Raw genomic sequence first — 19,019 nt, forward strand, 5'->3', positions numbered from 1 at the left:
TTAATACATGTTGAATAAATGTCTCCAGCAGTGTTTATCAGTGATAAGAATAATCGTGTTCAGGTATGTCAAAAATATGCTGAAAAACAAATGAAGACCAAGATACAATAACAGACAGTTTATTGTCATCGTATGAGCATTGCTCAGTTAAGGAACAGGTAATTTGTATAATGAGTGTCTTTGAACCTGGAACAGGGTTAATCCAGGATCTTGACAGACATGAAAGACTAGCAGACCTTTTATCCTCTCAATAATTTTCTTTAAAAAGAGCATTTAGAGCCTGAACTTAGAGAAAGGACAATAGTACTGAAGGCTAGTCTGGAGAAGAAGTCGAATGTGCACCAAAAAGAGAGCTTGGAACTTTTTCCTGTCCACGCAAGGCATTCATTAGCCTCACAAATAACAGAAAAATCAGCACTGCTGGGGCTTTCACAAGTAGATGAGGGTGTCAAGGGAGAGGCAAAAATCCATCCCACAGGCAGCGAGTCTCAGGAACCTCAGAATGCTGGCAATGGCTTCGTTAGAAACCAGAGAGCCTTCCTATGCCAAGAACAGACACTAAAATCTCAGACAGTTAATGCAAGAACAGGATAGAGAGGAGTGAGAATATTCTGAGATTTTGAAAACATACTCTTACCAAGTGTGGACTGAAAAGTTCTCAGGAAGGGCCAAATGAAATATTCCATCTCAGTGTTGACATTCTTTTAACTAAAACTAATTTCTAAACTGAAAACAACTCACTGAAATAATCCAAATTCCCAATTTTACAAATATTAGAACTGGATGTTTCAACAATTTCAAAACTATTTTACTTTTTTTCCCAAAATACAACACGTGTCACAAGCAAACCTCCCTTTCTATCTGGGAACGCAGTGGCTTAGACAAATCAGCATTTTCAAATACTACCTTTATTCAGAAAGCTCCCGGCCATTTGTACCGAAGACATTTTTCATAGTAATTTACTGGTTGTCTTAGGACAAATGAATTCTGAAGTTGTAAGTCTGCATCAACTATTGACGCACACAAACATATTCCTCTAATTATTCCATGTGCATGCAATGCCTCACCCTATTTCATTTTTATAACTGTGCCTGCTTTACGCATTCCTTCTTTGCAATGTCCAAAACTATCTTTGCATTCTCAACAAGAAACATATTTCTCATTCACACATCTTGGGCCAAACCCAGATGGTATTAGTTTCCTACAAGGGTATTTCCTGTATGTCTGAATTGTCAACACGGCTGTGGATTGCCATCATTCTCCTCTTATATACAGATTCTAGTCATGAAGAGCAAACCGTATATCCTCTACCACCCTGGTTTTTCCACTTGGCATGTTTCATAAAAATATGCATGTCTCTCTTCAAATTATTAATATTTTTTCACTATTTTAGTTGAGAGGTAAAGACGAGATCAAGCACAAAAATGCTCGGTTATTTTAGCTTCCTCTGGTGTTTGCAAAACGTCTGTGGAAAAATCTGGATTTCTCTGGATTTATTTACTCCTTATTTTCAGGTAGCTGGCAAATTACCTATATTTTTTAAGACGTACTGAAAGAACTCAAATTATTTGATTACTCGAGTCAGTATTTGAAATCCAAGCTGTTGCTTAACTGCAGCAGCGCAGAGAAGTTGCACGCTAGCCTTTCTGCCCTCGGGCTGCGCAGCTCCTCAGGCACCGTCAGGCTGAAGGGACTGGCAAAGTACCAGTGAGAAAAATGCTTGGGCAGTACCAGAGAAGTCAAACACTTTTTTCTTCCCAGCTCCCATCCAGTGCTTTTTCAGAAATGTGAGGGTGCTGGTGCTTAAATGTATTTCTGACCCAGGTACAAAACAAGATGCACATGCACGGTTTTTGTGAAAAAAATGCAATAGTAGCATTTTCTGTTTTTTCTAGCTGCCTTTGTATCAGGACGCCAACAAGTGCAGTCCTTATATTTCAAACAGTTTGATTTTGGATAACAAATACACTTCCAATGCTCATGCTCACATGTGGAAGCTTAAAACTCAGTAGCAGATGCTGGACCTCTAAACTGATTTTTTGTTTGCATTTGTGCCAATAAGACAAGAGTGTTTACTGTTCGGAACAGTTGAATGGACAAAGAACGTAGGTATAAACATTTTAAAATTGGAGTAAATAGACATAACATAGTTGTCTAGCCTTCATCCAGTATATCTGTTGTATGTCTACTCATAAAATGTTGAAGAATACTTACAGAGCTTCTAAGAATACAGATTCTGATTTTGCCTATTACGTTTAGGCTAATCATCTACTGAGAAAACCAGCAACATATGCAACCAGCATTTGCTTTGAAGATATGACACATCATTATCAAAACTATACTGAATGCTGATGCTAAATATAGGCTGAAATATGCCTCTCCGTGCATACAGATTTCAGAGTCCGAAAGTTCTTCGGATATTAGGGAACAGAACAGCATTTGCTTTATCTCTAGAATTTGCACACACATTCTTTGGCAACTGAAAATGGTGACGTGCTCCCATCTTTCGGTGCCTACAGGCAAGGCTCACGCTCTGCATGGCGGCTCTGCCTTCAGGAGGGAATCCCAGACAAGGTGAGAGGTGGAACATAAGCAGCAGTTACAGTGAACCCTTCCTAGGCTTCCTGTCTCTGCCCTGTGTTTTTACGTCACCTGAACTTCTCTCCTTCAAATTGTCTCCTACTCCCCTACCAAAAACACCATTCAGATAATATGATTTTCCAGCTTCTTCAAATAAGAAGAAAAAGCGAGATATCTTGCAGAAAACACTTTACAACCTTTGCTAAGTACATTCAGAGCCTTAATGACTGAAGCTAGAAATCTGCTAAAGAAATAACCTTCAGTGAAGAAGAGTACCTTTATATTTTACAGTGAAGATTAGCATCGTTTTGATAAGCCACTGAACTCAGTCTTCTCTTAAAACAGCGACAGAGCCAGGCTCGTAAGGCCCACAGTTTAATCTAGGTTATGTTGCAAACATGAATGATTACCATAGTAATGCTTGGGGAAGAAATACAAATGGTGAGGACTGAATGAAGCGCCTCTAGTCCTTTATTACCCTCTGGCAAAAGCTATCCTGTTTAAGGTGTGCATGGTTTTGGGTTTTTTGGGGGTTTTTTTGGTTTTTTGTTTTTTGGTTTTTTTTTTCTCAAGATGCAGACTGCTAGCAGCCTACTTTTAGCACTTGCTGAGCAAGTTTTAATATCCATTAGCATACAGACAACAGCAAAGACATGGGGACCAATCTAAGTGGAAATCTGTAGCTTTTTTCCTTCAAGCTGGATGTGGTTTGCTGCTCTCTCCCCCTGCCCCACAATATTTAAATACATAGCTCATGTGAATGTAACATTCCCCTCGCAACCAGAAAAAGCAAGTATCTCCTTAATAGACAACAGTTCACTACTGAGAGCCAAAGGAGAAAGGCAGAATTGTGGGTAAGAGAGAGTAATGTCATCAGGGCATCTTTCCATTTGCATCTCTCTTTTTTGAAACTAGTTATTTTTTAATGCCTACAATTAGACAGATCAACATTTCTGGTTTTAATTTAATGCAGAGAGTATGATAATTACTGTTATTCTGTTCTGAATTATATCCCTAAATTTCCATATAAAGTGGTCACGGTAAAACAGCATGAATTTGTTTTCAATTATCGGAGTATAGAATTTGTTGTAGGTTGGTTCATTTTACATAAGCACTGTCAAATTTGCTATGTGTCACCATACATCCTCTTTCTTTTTTTTCCCTCTCTCAGCACAAAAAAAGTCTTACAGCTCATTTTAAAGTGCTGTAGACTTTTTTTTTATGGACATTTATGAAAAGTCTTAATTTAGCAGCCCAGGGAGATCTTTGCACCATAGTAAGATTTTTATTTTTCCATAGCATATTTTTATCTTTAGCAATAACAAAAGCAGCAGTGATTGGCTGAAAGGTCATGCCATATAAAAGCAACTTATATATTCAATTATAATTCTTCTGACAACTCTCTGCCATTAGATCTGTATTTTAACCAAAAAGAAAAACTTCATGAAACATGCTACTGAAAAATAAAGATAAGTGTTATATACATAGTCAAGGAACGAGAGCATGAGAAAGCCAGAATTAGCTGTCTGAGAAGACCACAGTCAAATTAGAGCATTGGTAGAACAGTAAATCACTAATAAGATTAATTTGTATTGTTTGTGTGTTTACAGAAAAATAATGTTAGATAGCATTAAAATAGGGTCTAAGTTAAAAAAAAAATCATTCTTGATTGGAAGAGGTAAAGTCATGGTTTTGGTGAATGAAAACGGGATTATTAGTCTCTTGTCATCATGTTGTGCATTTGTGAATGTTAATGTAATGTAGTCTGTTCTCTTTGGGGTATCATCTGAGCCAATTTTATTGGACTGCCCATTGAGAGATTGAGAGAGAGTTGTAAAATTTGCCTTTATCACAGAAATGGCATGGAAAGGTGAGTAAAGCTTAAAAGCAAGAGAAAGTAGGAGAAAAAATACAAAGGTCATCAAGTCTATTCTCCCTATTAATGAAGGATTTTCATGGTCAGTAAATTTCCTAGCACTTACTGCATTCTCATTCCCTTGAAGGAAGCTTTCCTGCTTTCCTAGAAGGCTAATTCTACAACACAATAGACCTCAAACGGATGCAGCTGAAAAGCTGTCAGCAGAAGACAGTCTGTAGTGGAAGAATGCTGAAGAGGAAAAGTGTAGGAGAGCAGATATGCGAAATAAATAAATAAATAAAACCCAGAAAGTGGAGGTGTGCCAGGGAAATAAGAAGGAGCATGCTTATTTTTTACCTTCCCTTAGTGGCCTCCGCCGGTGAACCACTCACTGAATTGCTGGTGGAATGTAAAGCTTCCTTGAAAATAAATCCAGCTGGGGACAGAGGTGGAATCACCACCTGTGTTCCCAGAGGATGAATGCTGCTTACAGCTCAAGAGGCCTCTGTGGTGCAGGAAAGTGTGTAATTCACACCTTCTTGAGCCAGCTTTACTGAATGCAATAATCATCTGGTCTTTATTTGAATCTCCCTCTTCCGGGACTGATTTCCACTGTCTTCTGTTATTCCAATTCTCCTAAAGTAGTGCAGTACATAAAGTTTCTCCGTCCAGATGCAGACCTCACATGGGCTCATGGCCACCTCCTTGCAAGCACACTCGCAGTCCTATGTCACTCTGCCCAAAACCTCTCAATTATTGGCTGGCTCTTGGCAGTCTTAAAGCTTTTAGCTGCTTCTAACCAATAATTGGGAGAGTTGTCACAGCAGGATTCATGTCTTTCTAGAAGAGTGTGAAGGAGGCAAGCTGTGGGTTTGTGTTGGGCTGGTATCTGCATTTATAAGTTTCATATACTTTCTTTAGGGACGGGAAGAAAGAATTGTATTATCAGGGGACGAGGATTGTCATTTGGATTAAACTAAAGACTTGCCCAGCAGAACAGCAAAATCTGGAGTTGAGGAATTAAAAAAATAAGTACAGAGGACTAGGACTAGAAGTGAAAGGTCCTGCATTTAGTGACTGGTATCTTCAAAGGACTGTGAAGGTAAGGAAAAGAAAAAATGATCGAGGCCATGTCAAAATGTTGTCTTTGCTGCACCAGAAGTCAGAAGAAAAAAAGAATTAGGTTTTAAGTTCCAGTGCTATCTTTAGATCTCAAACCATTTTTATTTATTTCTGTTCAAGCTATGGCCACTCCGGTGTTCTCTTGCTGGAAAACTATGCTGCATAATAAATATGCGTGTGTAATTCCTGTGAATAGGTACTCTGACTTTTTGCCAAGTGCAGAGAAGCCCCATTCAAAATCCAAGCAGAACTGGTCTTATGAATCACCTTCTTACCTAGTACCTTTTGATAGGTCTGACTTTTGGACCCACTGGGCACTAAAGGAGTGGGTCGTCAGTACTTTATTGTGAGTTCAGTTGTTCTGTAAAAAACTGAGCATTTAAATATCACTGCAAACATCAGAGCAGACAACTTTGTGATAGGTGCACTTTGGCCACCACTGATTTTCAGCCAAATCCTGCCCTGCACCTAATTGAACAAAAAACACCCCTAACTTCAGTAGGATTTGTGCTTAAATTCCAAGTAAGAGTATGGCCCTCTAAGTATTTTTCCTGTATAAATTTAATTGTAAAGCATTCCTGTATCTGAAGGTACTTTTAAGTGAAGTATTGAAATAGTGCATTTGTTAAAATCAGTAAAAAATGCTGAAATTGTTTAAAAAAATCCTTAGATACCTGCAAAGCCCTTTATAAATGAGAAAAAAAATTGAAGCTTTGCGGCACAACAGCAAAAAGGAAATGCTTTGGAGATAGGGTCTAGTATGCATGCTATACTGAGCCATGACATCAGTGTAATTATTTTTCCCTAAGGTAAGTGTCTTATGTTACAAATTCTTCCCTTGCCAGAGGCCTCAGGCCCCACAGATGTTCAGATAGCAAAGCACTTCTCTCAACACCCAAGAGGTCTATAGGAGCTCTGTTCCTATACCATAGCTACAGCCCAATCAATTTCTGGTTTTCTCATCCTGTATTTCTTGTCCCCTTTCACCTGTCAGAGACACTTCCCCCTTGTGTTTCTCCAAATAGTCGATGCAGCTCTGAAAGGCAAGGTGTGCCCTCGCAGCAGACCTTTTGCTGGTTTCTACTTCTGCTGTAGTCAAGTTTCTATCCTGTGCTGGGGCCAAATTTCCAAAACATGTCGATTGAGCAAACACTTCCCGCTGAGAAAAATACCTGACATTGATCTTCAGCCCTACAGTAAGATCCGGTAAAGGAAGGTTCAAATAAGCAAAGATTCTTTTGGGATCTCCTAATTAGAAATCCCTTTCTGAAGAGTTCATATGGTACTGCCTGAGAAGAGATTTTTGATGTTCCATGACCCCTTCCCCCATGTTTTTTACAAATAAAACTCCTTAAGATCAAACACAAGGTAATGCATATTAGTTATGGTGTTTATTACATAGGAAATAAACTAAATTAAGGGTGATCATACTACCTCAACAAGTTACCCAGCATTTGCTCTATAATAATAGATAAAACCAAATGATATAAAGACATTACATTTGAGTTAATATTTTAAGTCACAAATGACCGTTGAATATATGTATTTTAAGCACAACCCCTTTTTAAAAAAGGTTGCTACTCATTTCCAATGTGAAAGTGGGATTGTCCAGATGAAAAAGCTGTTAAATATAAATCCCACTATTTTATATAAGTGAGTGAATTGTGAAATCAATTTTAAAGGAAAACTTGGAATCTGCTACCTATATTGTTTACTATTAAGCCACACAGAGTAATGGAAATAAATGGTCATGTCTGGTTTTGCTTACTAAAATTAATTACTATTAAGGTTACCTAATTAAGGGTCATGCTTACAATATGATCTATTTTAAATGAAATAGTTAACAATACCAGTTAAGGCATTCCCATGTATTTCTCTATATTTACTACAGGAAATAATACATATATTGACGTAATGAAATGGCAGCATGTCTTAAAAATAACTGCAGCATATGTTTCTGTATTATAGAAAAAGTATAATATCTTAATAATACAATAACACTTCTGTATATAATATCAGAGATATACCAGAGTACATTTGGAAATACATAGATTGAAAGTAGAGCCCACTTCTAAGGAGTGCTTACGTGAAAATAGCACCTTTCTATAAAAATCCAGTATTCACGTGCAATAATTACTTCTCTTAGTGTTAGCTGTGCAGTTCTTTCAGATTTTTACAATTATGAATATATTATAACAGAAATTACAATGCAAAAAGAAATATTAAAAATATGCTTCAGTTGAGAACACTTACTGGCGTAATATACTTTTAGAACTGACATAATGTACCTAACCAACCATTTAAAAATTAAAAGTAAAGAAACACTTTGTTTAATGCATACAATTCATCTTTACTTGGCTTTGTACTGGCTTAAGATAATATAATTCTGATTAAATTATTTTCATGCTTGTGGTCCTAAACTAGACCAAACTGCTTTTTAAAGGAATGTTTTTCCTTTCACAGAACTCCTTAGCTGAAGCTTGTAATCTGGCCCAAGGAAAATTACTTTTGAGACAAGTGTAGTATTGGTGCAAAGCACGCGACTACTGCGAGTAGAAGATAGGAGCATTCAAGCTAAAGAGCTTGGAAGACATTGGAAGCGTGAACTTCCAGGTTTAGTTACGATAGAGATTTCATGTTGGCCCCAGCCCACAGCGTGTTTAGGTAATTAACGCTCATTTCAGCCAACCATCGTTCTTTGTCTTCAACAGACATCCCAATGGAATACAAAGATTTGTCTCATTCTTCTTGCCCTCCCTTATACAAGTGACAAATGTTACTGGTTATTCCATCAAATTGTGTAGTGTAGAATCTCATACAAGCTACTATGTCATCTACAGTTTGTTGGTGCTGGTTTCATCTAAGGGGAAACTTAAGAAGAAAAGGATGTCAAGAAGTTATTAAGCTGCCAAGAGAAAGATATAGATATTTGACACATGGTATCTACAAGACAAGACTAGAAAGCTTGGGATGCTGGTTTCACAGTAGACATGAGAAGTCCGTTGATAAAAAATAAAAGCGAGGATTATTCTGTAGGGAAAATCTGAAATTTTGAAATTTGGTACATAGTTATCCAGTTTGACAGTACCAAAATGACCGCTCGTAAGGGATTTTACTGGATATCTCTCAATTTACCCCACAACATAAGAGACACAACACTACAGAAAACTATATACTTGCTGGCACCATAGAGATCATTTCAAAAGCTATGGAAGTTGTGGCAGTGATTTAATTGGAAACAACAGGTTTGCCGGTTAGTGATAAAGCTGAAAGTACACATGAACAATTGTTTTCCAAAACCAGAGAAAATAAGTATGGAAAAACTCAGCTGGATTTCTAGTTGACCATAAGCCAACTAATGGCTTAATGCTGCACTGATTTCAGTATCTTAGAGGGATATTTCCAAAGTTTTTATTAAATGCAAGAGTAAATAGACTTTTTAGAACATAGTAGGTCTGGCTCACTTTGAAAAACAGAAAGCAGCGTGACTTTTCAGGAAGCAATAGATACATTCTACAAAGAAAGTAATATATTGCAGTCTAATAGAATCATGCAAGACAGCAATTAGTAGAAATATTGGCCTGATCCTATGAATACAACTTGCCCTACTTACTACCTTTCAGGTCCTGTGTTTCATTCATTTGTCAAATTCTTGCTTCATGTGTGCTTCTTTAAAAGCTCTTAATTTAATTTTCACCTGTTTATGCTTTCAACAACTTCACTTTCACACTGAGCCTGCTCCCATGACATCAAGTGCTAAATAAAATCTTCAGCTTAGTAACAGAAAGATCTTTTCTTATTAATACTTTCAATAACTCACCTTGAATGGCAGGCCTAGTGTGACTCATTGACATTCCTGGGCCCTTAAATGAGTTGAACTCATCTCTCAGGAGAAGAAATAGGACTGTCTTTGTCTGGGCACAACAGATAGCATCATTCATCAGGAATCTCTGAAATATGCCTTGCTGTTCCCAAAGCAACTGATTTGTCTCCCTTTGCTTCAGACTTTATCAGAGCAACTTGGTCAAAAGTCTTAGAAACTCACACAATAATATCTACAATCAGTTCAGACTCAGCTGCAGGGTTATTTTTGGCTCGTAAAGGAGAAAGAGCTAGATTACCAGTCCCTTCATCCATGATGACTGCAACTGATTTGGCAGCTCTAACTAGACTTTCAAAACTAACCTCTCTGATAACCCCCTGAAACGAAATTTTCCTAGCAAACAAACTAGCAAATTTTGGCTGCCTCTACATCAGCAGGACCCAGATTTCATTGTACACATCTCTGTGTGCGGAAATCTCTTGACCTATTTACATCTCCTTTTCTGACTCAGGTTTCTCTTTGGTGGCCGTGATTAAAAAGGAAGTACGGCAATCATGTTGAATTAAAATAAATGAAAGCTGTGCGCTTTCCCAATTAGGCTTTTTGTGGGATGTCTTTCAACAGGAAGACAGGCCCATCCATCACTCTGAATTGCAAATACATTTTAAAAGCTTCATTCTCTCTTATAATTTAAAATTTCATAATTAGTTATCATGGGTGTGGTTAGAGTTGCAAAACATTGTCTCCTTACGGGTGCAGAGCTGGAGCACTTGAATCTACAACAGAGTCACTAGTTTGAAAAGCTGGCAAACCCCGAGTTAAACTCCGAAACAACTATCAGCTTGTGAATAATCACCTATATGGATTGAATTTGAATTGTTAATTATGTACTCTGTTTATTTTTATGCCTCAGCTTCCCTCCCCTGTTTTACCTCAAGAGCAACAAATGACTCTAAGTTTTATTCTTCATTTATACAAATACAATTTTAGGCATAGTAATATTACATACATTTTTAGAAGCCAAAGAGAAAATTGCCTTCTATTTAAGTACACAGGGTATTTGCATTGCCACAGTACATTACATGGATTTGATGCTTAACATATAACTGTACTAATCTTTGTGGCAAACATAATAACAAAAGAAAGTTGTTCGGAGATTTTTCTATTTTTGTTTTAAAAAATAACAAAAACCTTTCCATTGAAGGACCACATGTAAAAACTACGGTTTCTCTGCACAGAGACCAAGGCTGCTTATTACCTACAGTATACTGGCTATGATGAACAGACCACCATAGTTGTGACAACTGATGTTGCTGCCTCCAGGGTAAAACAAAGGTTTACATATTACACAAGCAATTTAACTGTTTTCTAAACATATTGCCAAGACAGTGGGAGTTGGCAGCCAGCACTGTGTTTTAGGTTTTGGATACTTGGATTAGAAGTGACTGCTGATTATAGACCTTTTTATTTGTCTTCTACGAATTACAAGCAACCTAGTAACCCAGCAAAGAATCCTTCGCAGCACTTAAACTTGTCTTCATGGCTTCCCAAAGATTACATACACAAATCACTCCACAAAAGTGGCGTAAGAGACTTGTGCATAGATAACTACATAAGACAATTGTGTTCTAACTCAGAGTTCCCCAAAGTGAAATGTTTTATAATCCTTTTTGTGCAGTAGTCAGGAAAGAAATAAAAGAGTTTGGGCAAAGATTATCCACAAGAAAGAAACTTTTTTTTTTTTGGGGTTCCAGCTGAAACACAATAAAGAACATAATTAACTTCACAATTCTTTGTGTTTTTCATTTGACTGCAGGGAGGAGATGAAAGAGGACTGTTAAGCCTTGCATTCCATCCCAATTACAAGAAAAATGGAAAGCTGTATGTGTCTTATACCACCAACCAAGAACGGTGGGCTATTGGACCTCATGACCACATCCTTAGGGTCGTAGAATACACAGTATCCAGGTATCAGCGGAAGTCTAAAATTCACAAATTCTGTATTTCTCAGCAACCTTTTCATTTTAGTATTTCCCATTTCTAAAATGAACTATCAGATTTACAATGTGTATGCTTGGGCACTTGCAGAAAACTTATTGCTGATTTTATTTCAAACAGTAGTTTTGGAATGCTAGTAAGTACACTGTTTTATTCTTTTTAAGACTTTTTTAGTTATTCTGTCATTTTTTAATTATACTTATTTCCTACTTATTGAGTATAGACAGGAAAATATTTTTTTGTGAATGCTGGAAAATTGAAATTTCTCAGAAATAATTATTTGACATTTTTCCACCAAGTTACAACATCTTAATATATAATATTAGTATCTTAAAGTACAATTTGAATGACTCAAGTTTATTTTTAGAAAGAAGAACAATGATAATGAACTGTGCAAACTGTGTTCATATCTTTATATTGCAGGAAAAATCCACACCAAGTTGATATGAGAACAGCAAGAGTGTTTTTAGAAGTAGCAGAACTACATCGAAAACACCTAGGAGGACAGCTTCTGTTTGGCCCAGATGGTTTCCTATACATTTTTCTTGGAGATGGCATGATCACTCTAGATGACATGGAGGAGATGGATGGTTTGAGGTACATAAACTACCAATGGATTGACTTCTACTTTTGTCTTCTGGCTTTGCACAGTATTTGGGGTCAGAATCAAAAGTGATCAGCAGTTGCAAGGACAAATCTTACTCCCCCTTCCCTTACTACATAATCCCACTATTTTCAGTGCCTGGGTTTAGGAAACTGCTGATTTTCAGAACAGTCTTACTGCTTAAATACATCTTCTTGTAGTTGTGTGCTGTCAAACTATTTAAATATAGGAGCCCTCACCAGTAGATGCAATTGTATTTAAGCACAGGTTAGACTTGTGTTTTCCAAACTATTATTCTATGAACAAGACAACTTTATTGAGCAAACATTCTAAAAAAGTGTCTACAAGCACATATTAGAGTCAATAACAACACCATATCACTTAGGAAAATGTCTAAAGAACATAGGAAGCAATCCTACTTTAGTTCTACCTATGCAATTTTCTCAACCTGCTTTTTCCCTCATTTCATTATGCTCTGTTATAGTTGCAACATTTGCCTTAATTTAGAGAAAGTGTGGACTGAGCCTTTACAGACCTGAAAGAAGTTGCTATGCTCAAAGGCCTCTTTGGCTCAGCAGAATAGCAGGTGCTCCTGCCCCTTGCAGTGAGGTTATACTTAAATCAAGAGCAGAGAGCACTTCTAACACTTGATTAATGTAAAACAAGGGGAGACTGAAACAGATTCATGATGAAGACAGACAGAAAGGAATCAATTTCAATATCACATCTCTTCTTGTTTGTAAAAAGAGTTTTGATGCTCTTCTACTTCTATGTTCTTGTCCTCCTCCCTTCCTCCATCACAATCATCAATGTAAGGCAAAACATTTTACCCTGTCCTGTTTCATGTAACAAGAAAGCTCTGATTCTTTACTGAAAATATCAACATCTCCATTCAACCAATACAATTATTTTCTTTTTTTAAAAAAAATTAATGTATAATTAATCTTTGGATTGTACTGTGACTAGAAATCATTGAATTCAAGAGTAGGATTCAAAGTGTTAGCAAAAAGCAGTATGTAACTACATAGTGATTATATCTGTAGTTACTCTAGAGGAGACTCTAGAGTATAAATAAGTTAATAGCCTTATGTTTGAGGCTATAAAACAATGTTGATGTATGGAAAGTTGCTCTTATTATCAAGTTCCTTCCCAACAGCATGGTCAGAGGCGTTCTAATGGGCACATAACAAGGCAACATATCGGCCAAACCGAATCTTTGATAGGTTCTGCTACTATTCTTTGGGCTTGCATGTACCATGAAACCAATCTAGATGTGATTATTCAGTAAAGTGGGTGATTTATTTTGCTGGTTCACTGTGGTATTATATGAATTAAATCTACCAATAAAACACTTTTTAAGAACAATTATTTTATCCTCCAACTTTCTCAGTGATTTTACAGGTTCTGTATTGCGCCTCGACGTAAATACTGACCTGTGCAATGTCCCTTATTCCATACCACGGAGCAACCCACATTTTAATAGCACAAACCAACCTCCTGAGATTTTTGCACATGGACTCCACAATCCAGGCCGGTAAGTGAGCCACAATTAAACTCAATTAGTCTGGATGAGATACTGTTTTCAACCAGAAATCTTTTATACAGTCGGGTAACAAAATTTTAATAATGAAGGCACTCGTGAACTTTTTAAAACTTCCACTCCTCCACCTCCACACATATGTCACAGTTGGAAACAAATGTACGTTGGCAAAGGGGAAGGAGAAGAGAATGCACAACTATTACAAGTCAAGACTGAAATGACAGAAACAAAGTACAGTTTTTTTGTTTTTAATGAATAATAAAATTATTACCTTTATGAAAGAAGAGAACTTACAGCAGAGAGTGGGTAAAATACAGATGAGATGGGAATCTGAGAAATTAGAGCAGTAGAATCTTGATTGAGAAAAAAAGGCACATGGAAAACAAATGAGAACATCTGGTGATATCTAAACAATAACAATGAGGAGAACAACACTGTAACTAAACAACACATAATTCAGCAAATTAGGTGGGTGGTAGTACTGAAGTGACATTTAAAGTCATGGTTTGAAAAAATTCAGAAAGTCAAGTTGTTCAGATAAGGAGTTGATTCTTGGACTTTTTAACAGTCCAAAATTCCTACACCATATAAGTCAACTCATTTAGCTTGGTTTAAGCACTATTCATTTCAGGTGCTATTGAGCAGAGTACATTTTATCACCAGGAAAAAATAGTTTTATTTCACCTTGTATAAAAAATGGTGCATGGATGGCAAAGTTATATTAGCTCTTGTATACAAATCTGATGCACTTCTCGGATATTTTGGCTCAGTATGAAATAGGTTCTTCAAATGAGTAGGCACCACAAAAAAACCCAATGATCCTTCAAAGTGTGATGCTTCATACTATTGATACAGAATTATACATTATGAGCTCATCTATCTTGTGGATTTTCTTATATTTTTTTGTTTTACAGATGTGCTGTAGACCGCCACCCAACAGATGTAAACACCAATTTAACTATACTTTGCTCAGATTCGAATGGAAAGAACAGATCTTCAGCAAGAATCTTACAAATAATAAAGGGTAAAGACTATGGTAAGTTCCAGCCAGCGTCAAGCTGCTGGGAACAGTTGGTTTCTATGCCCATGGAATAATAAATAGAAAGCAGAAAAAAATAGATAAAAGACTGTACGGCCATGATAGGTAACTTACTGCATAGACAGGACAGGTAACCTACAAAAGGTAGAACTTAGGAAAAGTATGGTACAAGCAGATAAAAGATGCAAGAAAAGACAAAATTTATATGACTCAACTTTGTTCTTGTTGGTGTAGAATATCATGTAAATAAGATTTAAGAAATATGCCAGTTGCTACTCTGTCAAAGATCTCACTGTTGCTGCATATGACGGCTCATAAAGAAAAGATTTTGGAATATCAGGAAGTGATGAAAATGTATTCTTAACTATTCACAAATAACCTTTTAAGATACAGAATGGAAACCTCATGTAAAGTGCCTCCGATAATGCAAAAAGTGAGACAGACAACAACAGACCACAACCAAACAGGGAAATGACTGAGCTCTGTTTAAATGTTACTAAAAATGAAAAACTTAGAAAAATGCACTATGCTACTACTTCATAATAAACAACTAGTTTAGATTAGACGGGAAAAAGATAAACGTACTCAATTAGGGACTTAAAATTTTAAAGTGTTTCATCTGTTCTCTGAGTCAGTATGATTGTCAGGCACGATTTTAGTTTAATGTTTAACTCTGATACTCACTAAGATCACTTGCTAGGTCAGGTGAGCCAGGCGACAGTTACTCTGAGCTATCATCTACCTTGGTTGACCATTTAGCAGCTTGCAAATTCATGGTGGTAAAAGGTGATAAATGGCAAAGGTGTGTAAAGGCATCAAGAACTGGTCTATCTCCCGGAATGTAGTGTTTTCTGATTTTATTCACATCCCTAGTTCTCCCACCTGTACTTTACTTAAAAGGAAAGCAGCTGTGCTGGCTACTACAATAGTACACAATGGTGTAATGCAATTGTTCTACTTTTGTTATTGAATGTATTTTCTGTGTTCATTTTATAAAAGCCAAACCAAAGAATAATATTTGGTAAACCACTGCTCCAATGGAATTTTGACTGCATCTTTATTGCAGAGTAAACTAAGCAATATTGTGTCTATCCAGAAGAACTTGCCAATATTAATACTAGGCTGTGCGTCAATTGCTTCAGTAAAAAGAGCTCATCATCCTTTTCTTGCACATGAAATTTCAGCTCTTACTCTTGTAGAATAATCTGGGAAATTTGTTTATCAAAGACTTGCAGACAGCCCTCCAACTAAAAAAAAAAAATAGTTCCTATAAAAGAAAAAGATCTATTGGCTGTGGCTTTAATTTAAAATTATGCAGTTAGCATGTCAAGTTGAGCCTGCTTTTACCCTAAGCAGTATTGGATTGCATGAATAGGAACATCTACACTGAAACTTCCTTGAAGACATTATTTGATATGACTAAACTGCAGTTTTGTAAAAAAGGAAAAAAGTATGTGTAGGAACTGCAACTACAACAGCAGCATAAAATAAATTACCACAAGAAGCTACGGCCAGCAATGCTAGTGTTTTATGGGACGTAACACACACACCGTGTTTAAAACTGTGATTCTGAACGAGTTTCTCAAACCATTGAATCGGCTTTGAAAACAAGTTCTGCTGAAAATCACTGGAATTTCTGCTTTTAGATCCTGGAGGGACTTTACAGTGAAGTGGGTTTAATTATACTCCTGAAGTTCAAGAGATCCATTCCACAGACTGTATTGACACTTAAAAATTAATAGCAGTAATCACATCGACTTCAATGAAAGTCCAACCTAATCCTTATATAGTTTTATTCTCCCTCCCTGTGCATATGGAGGAAAGCAATTATAGCCTCGAAAGCAATTATAGCCTCTCCTATCTAAATGCCTAACCGCTTGTTTCACAACAGCCTTTATTATTTTCTGATTTTTTTAATGTTTCATTTCCAGCAACACATCTTGAATTTTGAGGAATGTTTAAATGGAATTAACCTCTTTTCTTGAAGTAGTAACATTTTCAGAAATGTGAATCAAAATATGAAACTGCATATGATCTAATGCTACGGTAGTTCCTTTTCAGAAAGTGAGCCTTCACTTTTAGAATTCAAACCATTCAGCAGTGGATCCTTGGTCGGTGGATTTGTCTATCGAGGCTGCCAGTCTGAAAGACTCTATGGAAGTTATGTATTTGGAGATCGCAATGGGTACGTTTCTTATAACTCACTCTTAAACAAAAATGCATATAAGATATATTTATTATTGAGCTTCCTGTATAAAGGAACACCAACAGTCTTGTATATTCTGTCACTTTGCCAATTTAGCGGTGTGACAATGCAGATTAAATTCTAGACTTGGAAATAAAATAGCACAGCATTCTAATGAATGGCAACAGATGTAACATATCTGGTCCTTGGAAAAAAGTACAAAGACACTCACATCACGGCACTCTTAAGATTTTAGTTCTACAAACACTTACATGTGTTATTTACATTATGATGGGAATAAATGTTAATCGTGGAACTGTTTCCCAAACAGGTCTAACTGGTAAGACATTGACAACTTTGGGGGCTTTATGGAAACATCACTGATGGAGCAAAATGAATGGTTTTTTAACGAATGGGCATAGTTTTCTCATGCCAAATAGCTCAGTATTCACAAATGGCTGTATAGCATAGCTTGAACCCAATTTTGCAATGTTTGAATGACAGGAAGGGAAATGCTGTGCTTTTTAAGCATCTGAAAAATAACAGGCAGGAAATCATAAGATGATGAACTGCACAGATGTATCTATGGAAGTGCTTGCAGCAACTGTTTACTTATTTATCTGGACAGTGAAAACTCTCTATTCAAAATGTAATATAACAATTTGCTTTATGTGTTTTTGAATATAGAAATTTTTTAACACTGCAACAGAGTCCTGCAACCAAACAGTGGCAAGAGAAACCCCTCTGTCTTGGCAACACTGGTTCATGTAGAGGTTTCTTTTCAGGCCCTGTCTTGGGATTTGGTGAAGACGAATTAGGTAAATAGAAAAAAAAAAAAAATGTTATTAAATCATAAGCCTTATCGGTAATGCTTGCTGAACTATTGAAAATTATAGTGAATGTTTAAAAAGAAGAAATCTAAAGGCTATCTTTCCTTTGCCAAAGCTGTCTACGCTGCTCTCAGCTACACCTTAGCAGCCTTGGAAGAAGAACTGAGAAGAGAATGGGTTGTTGGACGGGGCAAAGGTCCTTGCTGTCTCTCACACTCTGTGAACTGTGTCACTCACTATGACACAATGTGTCATATACTTGCTTTTATTCCCAACATTACAGACTTAAGGGGCAAAGATATTGCGTGAGCAGACCGATCCCCCTCTTCTCCCTTCCTCCCTAATTTTACTTTTTTTAACCAATTCTATACAATATGAAACAAAAAACGTTCATGATAAGGTATCTTTCACATTTTAGCATCAATCTGGGGAAAGTGCTTATTTAAATTTTCAAATAGCAATGATTCTGTTGTATATTTCAGTGATGAGTATTTCTTCTGAAGTTCTTTTAATCTTATCTTGCAAATACAGCTAGATCACAAAAGTCATGTATGTGACATCTTAGGAAAGGAGAACTAATTTATTGCATTGGTTTCTTTAACAGGTGAGATTTACATATTATCAAGCAGTAAAAGCATGACACAGCCTCACAGCGGAAAACTCTACAAGATCATCGACCCAAAAAGGTAAGCATTGCTTTTCTCGCTAAGATCAGCCTTTCCTTCAGCAGGTTAAAAAACAAAAGGTAAATGTGGTTCTTTCCATGTAGTTGAATTATCCCACACTGACATTCGATAAGAAGGGAAATTCTCAGAGCAGGGGGCTTCCTAAAAGCAAACGTACCACCAGCAGCAAGCAGAATAGATTCACTAAAAGTAATCACCGTCTCAGTGAATGTCAGAACAACAGAGGTGTAACCAACACTAACTTCTGGAGATTTTTACTCTTCGACATTATGCTAAATGCTGCCCACTTTCCCACCTAGATTCACATTCTTCGCATGTTTTCATAGAAGTGCAGGCATATTTAATGTGGAACCATATGGACCAGTATGGGTAAAAGATGCTCCTAGTAGTTCTGAAGCCGAATGACTTGTAGGTACCACAGAGGTTACGCGGCATCAATGGAAGGCAGATGCTGGAATTCTCCCCAGTGCTACTGCTTCCTTACCTGCCACTGCAGTGGGACAGTGCACAACGGGAGCTGGCTCAAAAGGTTAGTACTGGCTGACAATACCTGCTCTGTATACTGAAAAGCTACTATAGACAATAATTTGACAGTACTAGCTAGCAGATAAGCCATCCCCAGTCAGTTCCAGTCTCACTTCCTCAATTTCAGTTTTGCCGTAATCTCTGAGGGACAAATTCTGTCTTTCCCAAACATCTCTCCTGTTGTACAGGAGATACCACCAATGGAGAAAAATACAGAGGACCGAATCCT

At 36.9% G+C, this 19,019-nt stretch overlaps 1 protein-coding gene across 1 annotated transcript in view; it reads left to right on the forward strand.

Moving 5' to 3' along the window:
* Positions 1–19,019, forward strand: part of HHIP (hedgehog interacting protein) — a gene marked incomplete at both ends in the record, with an annotated part of 71,123 nt that overhangs the window by 40,227 nt on the left and 11,877 nt on the right. Inside the window, 7 exons of the mRNA XM_082315280.1 lie at positions 11,200–11,351; positions 11,805–11,978; positions 13,376–13,519; positions 14,440–14,561; positions 16,626–16,749; positions 17,437–17,567; positions 18,184–18,265. Of these exons, the coding sequence (XP_082171406.1) occupies positions 11,200–11,351; positions 11,805–11,978; positions 13,376–13,519; positions 14,440–14,561; positions 16,626–16,749; positions 17,437–17,567; positions 18,184–18,265 (929 nt within the window). The remainder of the gene's footprint in view (positions 1–11,199; positions 11,352–11,804; positions 11,979–13,375; positions 13,520–14,439; positions 14,562–16,625; positions 16,750–17,436; positions 17,568–18,183; positions 18,266–19,019) is intronic.

Source organism: Platalea leucorodia (assembly GCF_965183815.1).
Source record: "Platalea leucorodia genome assembly, chromosome: 6".
In the NCBI taxonomy this organism is placed as follows: Eukaryota; Metazoa; Chordata; class Aves; order Pelecaniformes; family Threskiornithidae; genus Platalea; species Platalea leucorodia.